Genomic DNA, 17,386 nt, shown 5'->3' with positions numbered 1-17,386 from the left:
TGAGCCATTATTGCCTTTTCTAATTTTCAAATGCGGATACATTTTACCTGAACCAGGCACCATGCACCCTAAGCAAAAATTGACAAGTAACTTGAAGAGGTGGTGGCCTTCTCCATGGAGTGAGTCAGTGGAGCAGGCCATAGACCTGCAGTGAGGAAGGGAAGGCAGTGGCAACCTCGGGAATGGTTCTAACAAGAACCATGGTCAGGATGGTGAGGTTTAAGGGAAACCTCCCCAGAGCCACCAGGCAATTGGGAGAGTTTACTAGTGGGAGATAAATAGTGTTGTCCCATCTTGCATCCAGATTGGGTTTCTGTAGTAGATGTTCTTTAATCATTCCAGAAGCAGAAAACGACAGTGGCATTTGAGTGTTTGTTTCTTGTGATAATAAGCACAGCATGTGGCAGATTTAGCAATTCAGCGGTGCTGATTAAACCAAAGGTAAAGTCCGTTTAAAGCAGGGAAACCAAGCAGTTCTGACTCCCTATGGACCTTTCTCTCCAAGGCACACTGCTAGAACAGAACAGGCTAAATTGTCATTTGGGAGGTATACAAGAATGTGAATAAGCTGAAACTTCTCTTTTTAGGCAAACCTGGTTATTAGAGGTATGAACTCTGATAGTGATAGGGGAAGAATAGGAAGGGGAAGATTTCTATTGCTTGTTTAAAAGAAATTTAACTAGCAGAGTGACATAGATTAGTATGTTACTGGAAAGAACCATGGGTGAGGATGAAGATTTAGTAAAGTGGAAGGCACTGTTTGAGGAAGTGTAATTATTAACCGAGGCCGAGAAGAAGGAATAGTTTGTCACAGTTAGTGAAGTTTCTACCAGCACTCTGATACCCTCTTAACTTTCAGGGAAAATATAGACAGAGCTAAAAGAGTGACATGGGTATATTGCTGCTCCCTCTGGTTCTGCTGATGACAAAGCTGGGATTGAGGCCTGGGAATAGTCCTCGCGCACATGCACCTTCTGCTCTTTCCTCACTGATTTCATCACACCTTGGTTTAAGGTTTGCTTAAAAGTGGGAGAAATAGCCTGTGAGAAATTTCGAAAATATTTTTTAAAAACATTAAATATGATTAATAATCTTGGGAAAAAAGAAATGGAATTGGATTTAAAAACAAACCATGGCAAGATTAACGATCATAGCAACATTTTACTTCTATGGACTCTAAGCCCCTCCTTCTCATAATTCTTCTCATAACCATAACCTTTCTCCACCTGACAAAGGACAGAAGTTCGCAGGGGGAGGCATTTTTCACACTTTTGATCACTAGGTTTGTAATCATCTTAAAAAGAGAACCAGAACTCAGCATCTGTCTAGTTACAGTGAGTTTCATCATTGTTTCAAAGGCTCTCGGGCCCTGAGCACTGTGTTCTGTTTGTCTCTGTTCTGTGAATTCACCATGAAAAAGGCAGCCACACAGCCCCAACAAGGTTGAAGTGTGTTTAAATTCTGTAGAAGTAATACTTGAATGATAATGTTCACAGAGATTTCCTTCCTGAACAAAACCAAAGCAAAATAAAAAACAGCAGGCTAACCTTTGGAAAAACAAAGTCATCTTCTTTTTTGACAAGGTCTTGATCCACATGGCTGGTTAGACCAAGTTCAAAGGCAAGGCCAAAAGGCGAAGAAATTAAAAAAAAATAAAGCGCCCAGGAAGCAAATGTCAGGGAGACCGGTGGTTGTAAAGAGAACTGGGATCCAGGAGACCCATTAAGTCCAAAGCAGCTTTGAAGAACTCAAGACATTTCACACTTCAAAGATTTCTGTGACATTTGAAAGGTTTTAGATTGGGAGCAAGTGCCATTCTCACTTCAAACGAAGCAGGAGAGAAATCTGGTCAGAAGGGAAATCAGGATGATTCAGATGGTCTCCTCAGCTTTGACATACTCACTGTGGCAGGGGGAATGAAGTCAAATGGCAGTCCAAGTCTTTTAAAGGAGAGAAAAGGCAAGACAGGAGGACTGGGAACCCCAGGATGCTGAGCCAGTAACATCTAGCTAGAGGTTCTTCCCTGCAGAATCAGGGTCTCACCTGCAGAATCAGGTTCCCCTTTGTGTCTGTAAATGTTACATTTCTCTGTCCCCACCCCCTTAGAGGCAGTAACATTTCTCTGTCCCCAAACCTTCTCTCTCCCCGTTCCTACCTTTTTTTCTTTATTCCACATTACTTACCATCTAATATTTTTGTTTCCTTCCTATCTTCCTCTGCAAGATTAGAAGCGCTAAAGCAAAGGCACTTTCTCTGTCCCAGTGCACAGTAGGTGCCCCATAAATACTTCTCATGCACATGAACTGTAATGGCTCCTATGGTCACTGAAGACCTGCCTGGGGTAATCTTCCTTCTCTACAAAGTGTCTGCTGAAACAAGAAGTGTATGGAGGGAAACAGGAAAGGTAATGGGGCTGGGAAAACCTTGGGATGTAAACTTCCTTCAGTGGTTCTCAACCTGTGGGTCGCAACCCCTGAAAATACATCCTGCATATCAGATATTTACATTACGATTCATAACAGTAGCAAAATTACAGTTATGAAGTAGCAACGAAAATAATTTTATGGCTGGGGGTCACCACAAGTGTATTAGGTTGAGGCATTAGGAAGGCTGAGAACCACTGCTAGAAAGTCCATAAGACTGAGGATCCTCAGAGGGAAGGGGTGAAGGAGTGGGAAGAGATCAACCAAAAAGCTTATATGCATATATGTGTAACCTGTGGACACAGAAAATAGTGGGGTAAAGGCCTGGGGAGGGGACAGGAGTGGGGGTCAATGGGGAAAAAAGGGGAACATCTGTAATACTTTCAACAATAAAGATAAATTAAAAAAAAGAAAGTCCATAAGAATCTTAAAATATGGGGGCAGGGAGGAGAATGGAAACCAGTGGAAGTGACTGTGGAGAAATTCTAGTCAGAATGGGATTATTTTAATTGAATGATCTAACCCACAAAAGGACTTTTGAAAGCCTGTCACGCTTTCTCCCTCACCATGAACTGCCTATCTACATTTCAATTTCACATAACACGGACTATTTTTTTTACTGATCCAGGGTCTTAATGCAAAAGTAAGTTTTCTGAAATATGGTTCCTAATGGCTAATTCATATATTCTTTGTAATATTCATCAACTATGTGCAAAGAAACAGAAAGCCGTCTTTAGAAGCTAATTCTAAGATTATGCAGACTTAACCTATAATCATTGAAAACAATGAGTCTTAACAATATAGGTCCCATGTTCCACATTAGAGCACTAGATTCCCTCTGGCCCCCCACCCCCTTAACTCCTCACATAAAGTCCGCAAATCCATTTCTTCTTTCCTGGCTCCCTTTGTTTATGTGGGAGAATGGTCTCATGAAATAGAACACAGGCAGGTGACCTGGGTCTAGTTCAGAGGTGATCACTAAGCCCATTTACCCTTAAGGAGGTACTGGGCTTCCCTTGGGCATCAGTTTCCTGGAATGAAAATTAGGTTGAACTAGATGACCTCGAAGACCGGGAAAGGCCTTGCTTCATAGTTCACAGCAGGGTCTTCCTATCCCACCCCCGCTTGGAAGACCCACACTAGCTTACCTGATTCAACATACTCCTTGACCAGCACAGCGCAGTAAGGGTTAACGGCCTCTCCTTGACATGGCTGGCAGGACCCGCAGTCAAAGTTGGACAAACCAATTCGAAGAAATGGTGACATAGTGGCTCCTGTAAAGTGACAAAAGACAAATGCTATTTGAAGGGCTATAAAATGTATTATCTTTGGTGTCCCATCTCCACCTAACCAGTGCTTTATTGCCAACAGTCTCAGTTTCAAATGGCTTAACTCTCCATTTGAACAAATGCTTTTACTCCCCCTTCTGCAAAATATATTACTGGGCTCACCCCAAACCACAGACCGACTTGCCAAGGAAGGAGGCTTTCTGGAAGTCTGCGTTATTCAACCTCGTCGGTTGGAATTGTAACCCACTCTTCATTTAATGCAGTTATGTCTGATAGTTGCAGAGAGAGGCAAACATTTCCCAACATTTTATTTCTTCTATTATTCAAGTAGGAACCCAGGAAACAACCAACAATAATAGAAAAATGAGTTTATAAAGTGTGAGTCTATTTTAGTCACACCAGTTAAATATGACACCACAAAATTCTTACATGGGCTATTTGTGTGTGTGGTAGAACTGGCTCTGGGTATTTAGCAGCTGAGCCCTATGTACTTTAGACATTTCAAAAAGGTTGCTCTCTTCATAGTCATATATCTGTGTGATATGTAAATATGCATACATATAAAATAAGCTTTTGAATGTCATGAACTACTTAAAAAACCCTAAATCATTGACTGCCATAGAAACAGTGCTTTATTGTGCAAGGATCAACAAAGTACTTCATAAAAGCCAATTAACTCATAATTAAGCTTGCCTAGAGATAGAGGTGAAAATCATAGTCCTGGCCACACATTTTAGAGTTCTAGTCTGAATCTTCACCTGCTGTTCCTTCTTTTCCTTGTTTACTCTGGCTGCCACTTATCTCAACTAAGCACCTTTTTTCCTTTTTAACCTACTTTTCTATGAGGCCACATTACTTTGAAACTATTAACTGGTAATCAGTGAAAAGTTACTTCTTTTGGCTTCTTGAACTGTCTCCTGAATTTTACCAGTTTCTTAAGTAAGCCGAAGTTAACAAGAACAAAGTTAATCATTACAAAGCCTTAGCTGTCTTTTCTACCTTATATAAAGGAAGTAAACTGCTCAGACTAATGGGAATCCAGATGTGAGAATCAATGACTTTGCTGGAAATGTTGGGCCCGGAATCTTGAATCCGAGTGGTAAAAGTTCACCAGTCCTGGGGAATGCCAGTCATCTCTGGATCTTTTGTTTTTTTTTGGACCCAGAGCGAGACAAATTAAGGGCCCTTGACAACTGTTGTTAATTTCATGGATTTTAAGCAAGTCCCAATTTCCCGCAGAGTTTAGCAGGTTTAACTAGAGGAGCTGGTTACAGAATCATGATTTGTTGGGGTGTCCTTAGTCTCTGAAACACAAGCTGTGTAGGTCACTCTGTTGAATTAGCAGCAGGATGACTTCAGATTTGTCTTTAGGGAATCCCTTCACCCTCTGAGTTTAGAATTCTCAGGCAGTAGGTGAGCTGGTAACGGAGCGGAGCGTTCTCTGGAGAAAACTTCTTTGAGACCCCTCCCCACCTCTCCTGGGCCATATAGGTCTTTTGGAGAAATCTGTGTATCTCCAGTAATCAGGAAAAATCACCAGGAACTATTCTCATTTGAGAATATTTACCATGTGTGAACTCTGTGAAGATTTCCTCAATACAAGTAAAGATAAGTAATTCTTTCTTGAGTCAGGAGGGATCGTTGACTCATGAAGTGTGAGTTACAAGCACTTTGACCTTTAGGGAGGGATTTGTCATTCTGCCATTTCCAGGCTGGGTTCACAATTAGGTGACAACAGCTCAGCATGCACCTGGGAGAATCTGTCTGGGAATAGACAGAAACCTCTAAGGTAACCTGGGTTTCTCTGTATGAAAGAGAGGAGCAGTGAAACCCCCTCTCCTCCCACAGGGCTTCTTAGACAACAACTGATCTATTTCATTAGCAGTCCAGATTCATTTGCCATTTCACCAGATCCCCTTACCTTGTCCACTCACCGATGAGCATTTGACAGTTTACCTAGTGCATGCACCTGTGTGAGAGTCAAGCCACTGCCTCTCTTTCTAAAGGTCTAGTCCCAGTGACAGGATTTGACAGTTTGACATCCAAAGAGCGAATTGACATTTGTGTGTTTAACTTCACACATCTTTTAATAACGCTCAAGCTCAGGGGTGGGTATTTTTAAAGGCCAAAGGTAGCATTTTGTTCCGGAGCTCTTCAGAAAAACTTCCCCTCCTGTAGCACTAAAGTGATCTGTATGGAATATGAAGAAAACACACAAAATTGGAACATCTCACAGTTCCAGCAATGAAAACAAATTGCTATTACTATTTTGATATATTTTTCTCTAGTCTTTCTAAATAATCAGGTTTTGTGTGTGTTTTTTGTTTTATATACTGTGCTCATATGTATGCATGGAATTATATTTGGCTTTTTTGTTTAATATTTTACCATAAAACAGTCTATGTTACATTATTTTTGACAGCATCCTTTTCATTCTTGCACGACGTTCTACTGAGGGACAGCACTGGGATGTGCTTTACTAAAGTCTTACAGTTTCACAGTTAGACTGTTTCCAAATTTTCCATACTAGAAATATGCTGTCATAACCATCCTTTTATAATTTTTTTAAAAATTAGGAATATTGCATCAGACTAGATCACCAGAGTACGACAATATTACTAGATCTGATGATATTACTAATCGTAAAGTCTTATATATTTCAAGAAAATAATGAAACATAAAGCCAAGAACTTAGCAAGGGCAATATGGATGGAAATTACCACAGACAATGAGTTAGCATCATCTATATATATAAAAGCCTAAGCAACTGGCCAGTAGGTATGATGCTCACTGACCACCAGGGGGCAGATGCTCAACTCAGGAGTAACAGCAACTTTGCAGAGTGCCCTCTTGCACTCCGGAACCCATCAGGGGATGTCAGGCTGCTGGTTTTGGCCTGATCCCTGCAGGCCAGACCGAGGGACCCCTCTGCTGGAGGGACCCCGCTCACTCCGCAGTCACCCTTCAAGCCATGGCATCATCCCAGGTGTGGCCGGCTGGGGAGGGACCACGGGAGGTTGGCTCCAGGGCATGTCTGGCCCATTTCACTCAGTCCCACCTGCCGTCCACCTTCTAATTAATTTCCTTTCAATGTACATGAATCCGTGCACCAGGCCTCTAGCTCTTACATAATAAGCACAGCAAGTTTGCATAAATGCTACCTATGACCTGAATGCGTAAGTGGCAATGATACAAACTATACAAAATACAGAGAACATAGCTGCAACTAGTTACATGAAAAAGTTCAGCCTTGTGAGCAATTCAAGAAATGCCAAATAAAACAAGATATTATACAATTGCATTTATATACTATTTTTAGAAAGACAGAGCAATATGGAGAAAAAATATTGGTGATTGCCAGTGCTTGGGGGAGGGGGCAGGGTATGGCTCTGTAGGGATTGATGAGCAAGTTTTGGAAAAGATCGAATTTTTCTACAGCCTGACTATGGTAGTGCTCACAGAAATCTAAACTGAAATTCACAGAATTATACACCAAAAACAAAAGTCAATTTTGCCATATGATAATTTAAAAATCAAATTAAAATATGCATTTGGCATTTCAAGGCATGGATAATAAATCCAGAGGGTATATAGATAGAAATGCAAAAATATACATTGGAAAAATGTGAATTAATATAACAAAATATTAATTTTAAACCATAAGGTAATTAAGAGTAGTCTTCTCAATTTACTAGATAGAAATAGAGTCTTAAAGATAAACAAAACAACTTTTACTCTGCAGTATTTAAGCTTTTTTGAAATTTTGCATTTTGGTTCAAATGGCTGAGAAGAAAAGTAACATTAGAATTTGATAATGCATTTTCTTTAAAGATCTATAAATATTCGATGCTTATAGATCCTGTAATAATGAAAAAAGTTAAAATATTTAAAATATAAAAATAATAATAATTTTTTACCCGGGTGATTAGCAAATATTTTGGAAATGTTCTTATCTCACACTGGCAAGGACAACATCATATACTTTTATACAGTGAGGTTTGCAGTGTAAATTTCCACCATTCTCTTGAGGACACACATGCATGCACGCATCTATGTGTGTGTATGTATATGTATATCTCAAGAGCCAAGAAAATCTGCAATAAGCACAAGAAGAAGAATTAACATGAAAGCTTTTGTGGGCTGGCTTCTTACTCAGAGCTGATGGTGAGAAAGGGGATTTCCCAGGGTGCTAAAATAGAAAGGAGAATTATTTGTGTGCAAAAATACATGCACGGGATAGGATCTATCAGGTGTCCTCCCACAGTTTCTCTGAATGTAAATTTCATAAATTGCTTCTTTACTTTCCATTGACAACAAACAGCACGTGTATAAGGACAGTCCTGTACTTATACAACAAACAGTGCAGTTCTGGCCAGGCTGTACCAGAGCCCAAGGACCAGTTCCCTCTACAGACCTCTCCTCTGAGCAATCACACCACATGCTCAGTTCCCTCCTGGACAGCTCCTGGGGAATCCTCCCAACAGAACTCATTGTCCTGCCTTTCAAATCTGCCCTTCACTTATGGTGCCAAGACTTTCGGCTTAGCACTCTGCTCTGATGTCACTTTTCCCCTCATGCACCACAAGCAAATTGCTTTTTTCCTTCTCCACCTCCTCTCCCCATTTCACTGTTGCCTGAGCTCAATTCTGTATCCTCTCTTGTTTGACTCATCACAGCAGCTTATCCTGTGTTTCTCTCTGTAGTTCTGGTCATCTCTCATTCCCAGACAGGTCTGCATCCAGAAGAACTTTCCTCAGGATTGTGCAGAACTATTACCATTTCTCCAACTGCCATGCTGTTTCATACATTTAGGTGTGTAGTAATACTGCTCCTTCTCTGGAATGCCCTCCTATTTCACTCCACCCTCCACCTGCCCCATACTTACATCCTCATCTTTCAAGTTCCTGCTCCATATCTACCTCCTTTTTGAAGCCTCCATCACTCTCCATCCAACACATCCTGGTGGAGTTTACCTGGCCTTCTAGGCTCCCATGGGTCCCTAGGTACATTGTGAGACAGCACCTGCCAAATTTATTTACCTCACCTCTACCATTTCAAAAGTCTGAGTATGGTAGATTGTGTCACTCCCATTTTCTGTTCTTGACACCTTTCAGTTTCCAAATTTGGGGGACATAGTATAGCCCCACCAGGATTTCTCCTATTTAATCCCTGGGGTACCACATATACTTAGAAGAGGGCAGTGACTCAAACTATAGATGTCCCTCTCATTTTATCTGCATCACATCTAGCAAATCCCCTCTCCACAGAATGAGTGCATGTGGGGGCCTTACTTTCCTAGACCCTAGTTGTGATAAAGGGTTTTCTCTGTAATCAAATTTCTTTGGACATTGCCATTAACTTCATGGGGTGGTCATATTTCCCTATAACACTTTACTTATTGGCTCATGTTGGCGCCTCCACATAAGACTGTGAGCTCTGAGAACAGGGGCCGTGTCTTAATCATGTATGAACCTCTAGGGCTGATCCCTCTCTCTGACAGGTAGCCTAAGCTCATTGCATTTTTGTTAAGGAACTTAATTTTCAAAAGTGGAATTTTACATCATCTCTTAATCTGTATGCGTTGCTCTTACCTGCAGGGGCACACTGAGGTTCAGTTAGGCGGCAGACAATTGTAGAGGAAGTCAATACAAAGGAAGAGCCTCTGGCGTTGCTGTTACAGGCAGAGAATCAATGCCATTCCCAGCTCAGCTGCACGAGCTCTTTAACCTCTAATGCTGCTTTCTCATTTGAAAAATGGTGATAACACTATTACTCGTCTCACAAGGCTATGAGGATGAAATGAGCAAATACATGGAGGTGCTTAGAATGGGGTGGCACATCATAAACTCTCAAAAAGTGTTAGTTATTATTATTATTATTGCAACTCTGATGTATTTTCTAATGGACTTTATCGACTTTACTGGTTGTATCAAAAAAAGGGCAGGAAGAGAGGAAAGCATATCTGGGCTGCATGATGTGACCATCCTCCATGCTCTGCCACTGAGCTCCCATAAACCCCACATGTGTCTCTCTTATTGTGTGCATTACCCTCTAGTAGAATCATCTTGACGCCGGCACTTATCATGACGAACTATCAGTAGATCCATGCAATCTTCTGTGCTTTTGCTATCTCAGCTGTGAAATATCATTACAATATGTACTTAAAATTTGTAGAGAATATTTACTCTCACAGCTCAATGTTTTCACCTATAAGTGTGATCTCATCCATCTCTAGCAGGTAGCTATGATGCAAGTAGATGTTCAAGTGAAATTGCTTGGCGGCATGCTTAAGGTCATGCAAGATTAAGTACTGAACTGAGAATTCCGGTCTCTTAACTCCCTAGGTGCTGACTCGCCTACTTACCTAGACTGACTCACTTGCCACAGTTCAAACCTGCGGAATGCTTTCACAATGATGTCAAGGATTGTGGCCACATAGCAAAAGGTGATGCCACATAGAAATAGAAAACAAGGGAACTGCTATGTACTCTCATCAGCTAAAAAAGATCCAGACCTCTCTTCCTCTGCAGCAAATGAAATAAGAATGAGCATACTTTTTTATTTAAAAAATATATGGATAGCACCTGCATTGCTGTAATTTAGTTGGAGCTACCTTGGTGACAAGAGGGATAGTCTCACAGAAATATCAAAACATGAAGCAGAACACAAATTAATCAACAGTAAATTGGGGAATGAAGAAAAAAATCATTCAGTGGTTTCCATATCCTTCAGTTCAGCCAAAATTCGGTAAATTAAACATCAGGTAAATTTTGGCAAATTAAGCTCTGTCTACAGCTTTTAGTTTTCTTTATGAGATGTAAAAGGTTTTTTAGGTAAAGGTGACTGCTGAATGAAATGACCTACTGCTGTAGAAAATAACCTATAATAAAAAAATAATTTGCCTTGCAATGTGCATAGAAGAAAGGCGGTAACTCATGAGTGATCATGTAATCGGGAAGTGTGTTATCCTGTGGCTGAGCCTTCTACCAAGTAGTACAATAAAAAGAGTCAGATTAAATATTAGCCTCTCGCCCACAAATATGGTCTCAAAGTGAATTAAAATAAGTATGAACTGAAGGCAGTAGTTTAAAATAATCGCTGAAGCATGTGCTGTAAAGACAAAAGAAAACAAGCCTAACCTTAGAACTAGCAAGGAAGGGGGATTTATCAACAGAGGTACCGACTACCTGCAAACATCAACAAGAACCTCCATTATGAACTGAATTGTATGCCCCCAAATTCATATGCTGAGGCCCAAAGGCCCCATGAGACTGTATTTGGAGACAGGGTTTTTAGGGAGGTGATTAAAGTGAAATGAAATTGTAAGGGTGGGCCCTCATCAAAATAGGACTGTTGCCCTTATATGGAGAGGAAGAGACCAGACAACCTCCACCTCCACTTCACAGTGTGAAGGCTCCATAAATAAGCCAGGAAAAGAGCGCTCATCAGAAACCAACTGTGAGGGAACCTTGATCTTGGAATTCCTAGCCTTCAGAACAGTGAGAAAAGAAATTTCTATTGTTTAAGCCTCTTGTTTAATATCGGTCTGTGGTATTATGTTATGATAGCCCAAGCCCATTAATATAACACCCTGCTCTCCTCCACCAAAAACACAGCATAGAAACAAAACAAATATTGAAATATAGAAAATAAAACACCTAGGATAACATTATTAATATTCTGATATTAATTTTAATGTGACATGATAATAGTCCCACTAAAGCATAGCTCTGATCAAAGTACACAAATATTAAAATAAAACTGTCCCAGTCCACACTGAATTAAATCAGGATTTCTTAACCTGTTATTTTAAAACCTTCATGAGTTGGCTTCCACTTGCCCTCCCCACACAGCACCCCTGACTCAGCTTATCTCAATTTCTCCGTTTGCTGAATACACCCAACCCTCCATCTCAATGGCTCTGTTTTTACACCTTTCCTTCTGCTGGGAATGCTCTGTGCACCTCCACAGGGTGTGCACAGCTGCCACCCTGCCGTCTTCCTCATCCTACAAGGATCTCACTTATGTACTGCCACATTCAGAAATTCTTTCCTGCTCCCATGGGATGAGGAGTGATTTATTTGATGGATGAGTTTTAGAAGAATAAACTGTGCCTGCCCTGCCCAGCCTCCTTCTCTCTGTTGGAGGGATCTGCTGACTTTCAGAGAGTGTCTTTCCACTCTTCTCTGGCATGCCACAAGCATGGTGGGATCAATCTGCTTCAGTCCTGGCCATTGTCCAGCATTGCCTAGGACACTGGACAATGACCAACCTATTTGCTTAAAACACTTTGGTCATATCCACCAATCCAGCCTTTATTATTCATCAAGTTAACATTTATTTTTCTCCATTCCCCTGACTCCTGATCTGTCTCTCCACTTGTTTTAAGGACAAACACAGCCCAGAGGGGTTATTTATTGGGTCCCCTACAATTCACAAAACTTTTCAAAGAGCTTTAGAAAATGTATAGTATTCAATCTTCTCATCAAGCCCACAAGGTAGGTATAATTGACTCTATCCCACAGATAAGAAACCTGAGGCTTGAGTGGGTAAGCAGCTTGCTGAAGGTCATACCACTAGTACAGACAGAATTTCAATCCCAGCCTTGGTTGCTAAGTGTCCCACCCAAACCAGTCAATGATTTCTTGCTAGAAAATGCCAGTTAAGGTTAGGTCAGAGAGGAAGTGAAAGCCTGGAGATTTCCCCATAAATAATTTCCATCTGCTCTACCAGTCTCTCACTAGAAAGGAGAGACTGTGGTTGCCTCAGTAAGCCAGGTCTGTTATAACTGGCGGCACAGGCTTTCTCAGCACCCTCTGTGCTGACTGCTTGCTTAATTACCTAAGGTACTAGCTCCTTGTCAATACATGTGATTTAATCTATCTGACCCCATATCTGTAATCTGAAGAGTTCAAAAGTAGGTAATATAACCAGAGCTGAAGTTTCTTGAAATAACTCAAGTTCTTTTCTGGAAGTGAGGTCACCACTGCTGACCTTGGTAATTTTCTCAGGATGTCACTAGTGTGTGCTGTCTCACACCTATGCTCTCTCCATTAATGCATTGCTGGTGGCTGACTGCATTAGTGAGGATTTCTGTGGCCATATTTGAGAATAAAAGTAACTGCTTCTATACAGTTGGAGTAAAGCAGTCTCTTTGGAAGCATTTTCTAAGCAGAGTGTGGGTAATCATTTACTGGGTTCAAAGAGGCTGTCTCCTATAAGCAGCAAATTTTATTTCTGACTCTGTTTATTGTGTCAATATTTACTCTTAAAAGACAATCTTTACCATACACACACAAGAAAAAAAGAAAAGAAAGAACTATATGTGGTGAAGGATATGTTAATTGGTTGGTTGTCATGAATATTTCATAATGCATATGTATATCAAATCAAGTTTATAGCTTAAGTATAATCAGTTTTTAAGTGGCAATTATCCTATACTAGAGGCCCGGTGCACAAAAATTTGTGCACTTGGGGGAAGAGGGTCCCTCAAACCGGCCTGTGCCTTCTTGCAGTCTGGGACCCCTCGGGGGATGACCACCTGCTGGCTTAGGCCTGCTCCCTGGCGGGTGGGCCTAAGCTGACAATCAGACATCCCTCTGGCAGCCTGGCAGCCCTCGGGGGATGTCCACTTGCCAGCGGGGAGCAGACCTAAGCTGCAGTCGGACATCCTTAGTGCTGCTGAGGAGGCGGGAGAGACTCCCACCACCACCGCTATACTGGCAGCCATCAGCCTGGCTTGTGGCTGAGCAGAGCTCCCTGATGTGGGAGCACACTGACCACCAGAGGGCAGCTCCTGCATTGAGCGTCTGCCCCCTGGTGGTCAGTGTGTGTCATAGTGACCAGTCATTCTCAGTCTGCTGTTAGGGTCAGTTTGCATATTACCTTTTTATTATATAGGATAGAGGTCTGGTGCATGGGTGCGGGCCGGCTGGTTGGTGTCTTGGATCAGGGTGGGGGTCCCGCTTGTGAGGGGCTGATGGCTGTTTGCAGCTGGGTGAGGGGCTGATGGCTCTTTGCAGCTGGTCACACCCCCTTCAGGGTGGGGGTCCCCACTGGGGTGCCTGGCCAGTCTGGGTGAGGGGCTGAGGGTTGTTTTCAGGCTGGCCACACCCCCTTCAGGGTGGGGGTCCCCACTGGGGTGCCTGGCCAGTCTGGGTGAGGGGCTGAGGGCTGTTTTTAGGCTGGCCGGCGACTGAGCTCCCAGTCTCTCTTTTTTTTTATTCTGGGATTTATTTACCTTCTATAATTAAAACTTTGTTGCTATTACTGGAGCTGAGAGCTGGTTCCTACTCGCTCCAGCTCTGAGGCCATGGCCTGCCGAAAGCAGGTATCTGGGGTTTGTTTAGTTTCTATAATTGAAACTTTGTTGTTTTCAGAGCTCAGAGCCGGGTCGCGGCAGGCGGGGAACCTTGGCTTCCTCCATCACTGGAGCAAGCAAGCCTCCTGCTCGCTTCAGCCGTGTGGCTGCCAGCCGCCATCTTTGTTAGCGGTTAATTTGCATATCACCCTGATTAGCCTATGGGAAGCATAGCAAAGGTATGGTCAATTACCCTTTTTGTCTTTTATTAGATAGGATAATAAAAGCCTAATATGCAAATAGACCAAATGGTGGAACAATTGGTTGCTATGATGTGCACTGACCACCAGGGGCAGACGCTCAACTCAGGAGCTGCCTCCTGGTGGTCAGGGTGCTCCCACAGGGAGAGTGCCGCTCAGCCAGAAGCCGGCTCACAGCTGGTGAGCATAGCACAAGTGGTGGGAGCCTCTCCCGCTGCCGCTGCAGGTGGGCAGTAAGGAGCAAGGGGTCCTGGACTGTGAGAGCCTTGGACTATGAGAGAGATGTCTGACTGCCGCCATCAGGTGGACATCCCCCGAGAGGTCCTGGACTGTGAGAGGGCATAGGTTAGGCTGAGGGACCCGCCGTCCCCCGCCCAGTGCATGAGACTCATGCACTGGGCCTCTAGTATCTCAATAAAGTCAGGGGAAAAAGAGACAGTTTTCTTCAGGACTCTAACATCTTATCAATCAGTAGGTCAAATCATACACAGTAATCTTCCCAATACAGCAGAGGGGGAGTTCTTTCTGCCAGTTAGGTGCTCAGAGAGAAGCACATCACCTGAACCAGGGATGTCAAACCAGAGCCAGGACCCAGGTGCTCTGGTCATGGGGCACATTGACTGAGAAGGTGAGGCTGACATACCTGGGCACATGGTCCATTGTCCTCTGGCCTTTACATTGCAGTGTGCAAAGAAGCATGGAGATACAGGAGTTAGAGGGCACGTGGACAAGCTCACAGGTATGTAAATGAGACTACTATGGTAGAAAAGCCAGCTTTTACCAACTGCAAAGTCTTAGTCAAGTGACCTAATCTCTCTGTGACTATGTGTCTGTATCTTCAACCTGGGGAAAATACTAGACCCATTTCATAGAGTTGTCATGAGGAGTTAATGAATTAATTCTTGGGACATGCTTACAACAGTGTTTAGTGAAAAGGTAGCTATCACTATCATATAGGATTTTCCCAATGTATCCTTAGAAATTCTCCCTGGTGAAAATTAGTTACTGATGATGGTAACTTGCTCAGTGGATTATCTGACATGGCCTAGAATTCACATAAACACTAGCTAAGTAAATGAAGCAACATACACACCTATTTTTTGCCATTGTTCAATAAGCATTTCTAAACCCTCCAGCACTGTGCTGGATACAAAAGTGTGACATGGTCCCTGTTCTCAATAAGCTCGGAGGCCTCAGAATGGGGTGGACCAGTCCTGTCAGGAGGAGACCAGAGCGGGAGGGTTTGAGAGCCTGGATGACACTTTCTTGTCCTCTTATCATGTGAATAAAGGGGCATGGCCAGTTAATCCAGGTGAACTTCTTGTTAGAGTCAGAAATGCAAAGTGGGCTGTCACTCCTGTGTGCACCAGTAACAAACACTCCTGTCCTCCCAGCGCTGCTCTAACCCCACACCCCACTTCCTCCTGAGGGTGTGTGACACTTTTCAAAGAAAATACAGTATTTAGTAGTATCACCACAGCAAGCGGAAATAGCAATGTTTAGTCTCTAGATGAGTTAATAGTTTTGTACAGAGTAATATACACAGAATCCTCCCTGTGGTTGCCATGACAGGCAGCACTGGTGGCACTGCCCATCACATGAAGGGTGCTGTAGATGCTGAGACAGGGTGACCAGGGATGAGGACCAGGAGAAGGAAAAGAAAGAGACAGAGTGAGTGTCCAATAATCTAGGGTGGATGTATGTGTGTAGGTCAAGGTGAGTGGCCCACATCTTCTTGTTGCACACAGAAATATTCCCAACTTAGAAATGAGTGGATTGCACAAGCGTGTTTGTAATTGGAGCTTAGAAGTCATGGGAATTGTGAGATTAGATACTATTTAGGTTCTTAGATTAGCCCATTAACTATTAACCTGTTAATTCAGAATGAATTTATAAAACTGACAACCATTTGTCATTGTTCTAGCTCAGTGATTTTCAACTGGTGTGCTACAGCACACTGGTGTGCTGCAAGAATTTTTAAAACATGCAATATCTGACTATTTAGAGGTACTGACCTCTTTTCCCCTAGGTTGTCACATAAAAGATGCAGCCAACATAACAATAGTTGTCCAGGGTGAATGAATCAAAATTATATCTATTTTTTTGTCAGATCGGCAAAAAATATAACATATTTTTTGGTGTGCCATAGAATTTTAGTAATTAGTTTATGTATGCCATGAGATGAAAAAGGTTAAAAATCACTGTTCTAGCTTATTAGATCCTCTGTGGTTTTCTTTTCCTGAGACAGTTTAGATTTGTTATGGGTTTAGTAGCCCATTTTGGATCTAATTTCTCAATTTAAAAACCACAAATGACTGTGATTTTCAGGGAACATTAGTTTTGTTTTGTTTTTTAGAGGGAGAGAGGAAGGGAGAGGGATGGAGAGTTGGAAACATAGATAAGAAACATCCATAGGCTGCCTCCCCCACCCGCCCCTATTATGGATCAAGCCCACAATCCAGGCGTGTGCTCTGACTGGGAATTGAACCTAAGAACTCTTGGTTCATGGAGTCAATGCTCAACCACTGAGCCACACTGGCTGGGCAGGGGACACTAGTTTTACTGTGTGAGAAGAGAACATCTGTACTTTTGGCCACAGCTGCAGGAGACACCACAGCCATGCAAGATGGGAACCCACTAGCTCAGCTCCTGGGACCAGCAGCACCAGCAGCAGCCAGGAACTCTTTAGAAATGCAAATCCTCCAGCCCCACCCAGACCCATTGAGTCAGAAACCAAGGGGTGGGGCTCAGCAATCTGAGTATTTATTTATATTTTTCAATTACAGTTAAATGATATTATTTTCAGGTATACAACATAGTGATTAGACATTTATATACCTTACAAAGTGATCACTCTAAGTCCAGTATCCATCTGACACCATACATAGTTATTACTATACTAGAAGCCCAATACATGAAATTGCGCGACCCCGCCCACCATGTGTGCCTTGTTGTGCTTGCAGGCTTGCCTACCCGCACGTGCCCTGCCAACCCGTCTGCTGCCTCACCGTGCTAGCGCCCTGCCCACGCACCCGCAGCCCTGCTGCTCTTGCAGCCCTGCCCACCCGTGTGCACCTCGGTGCTCCACCTGCCCGCCACCCTGCTGGCCCGCCT

At 42.7% G+C, this 17,386-nt stretch overlaps 1 protein-coding gene across 4 annotated transcripts in view; it reads right to left on the bottom strand.

Moving 5' to 3' along the window:
- The window catches only part of PRKCQ (protein kinase C theta), a 144,162-nt gene that overhangs the window by 87,519 nt on the left and 39,257 nt on the right, over positions 1-17,386 (bottom strand). For 2 of the 4 annotated variants that reach the window (XM_006772608.2, XM_006772609.2), the window contains exon 2: positions 3,572-3,697. In XM_006772608.2, the coding sequence (XP_006772671.1) occupies positions 3,572-3,689 (118 nt within the window). In that variant the 5' untranslated portion in view covers positions 3,690-3,697. Of the gene's footprint in view, positions 1-3,571; positions 3,698-5,633; positions 5,655-17,386 lie in introns of those variants that run through there. The other 2 variants (XM_015569737.1, XM_006772610.1) reach the window with 2 other exon arrangements.

The sequence above is a fragment of the Myotis davidii genome, unplaced genomic scaffold (assembly GCF_000327345.1).
Source record: "Myotis davidii unplaced genomic scaffold, ASM32734v1 scaffold544, whole genome shotgun sequence".
NCBI lineage: Eukaryota > Metazoa > Chordata > Mammalia > Chiroptera > Vespertilionidae > Myotis > Myotis davidii.
The sequence above is the reverse complement of the archived record's forward strand: the minus strand, read 5'-3'. Positions and strand labels throughout refer to the sequence as shown.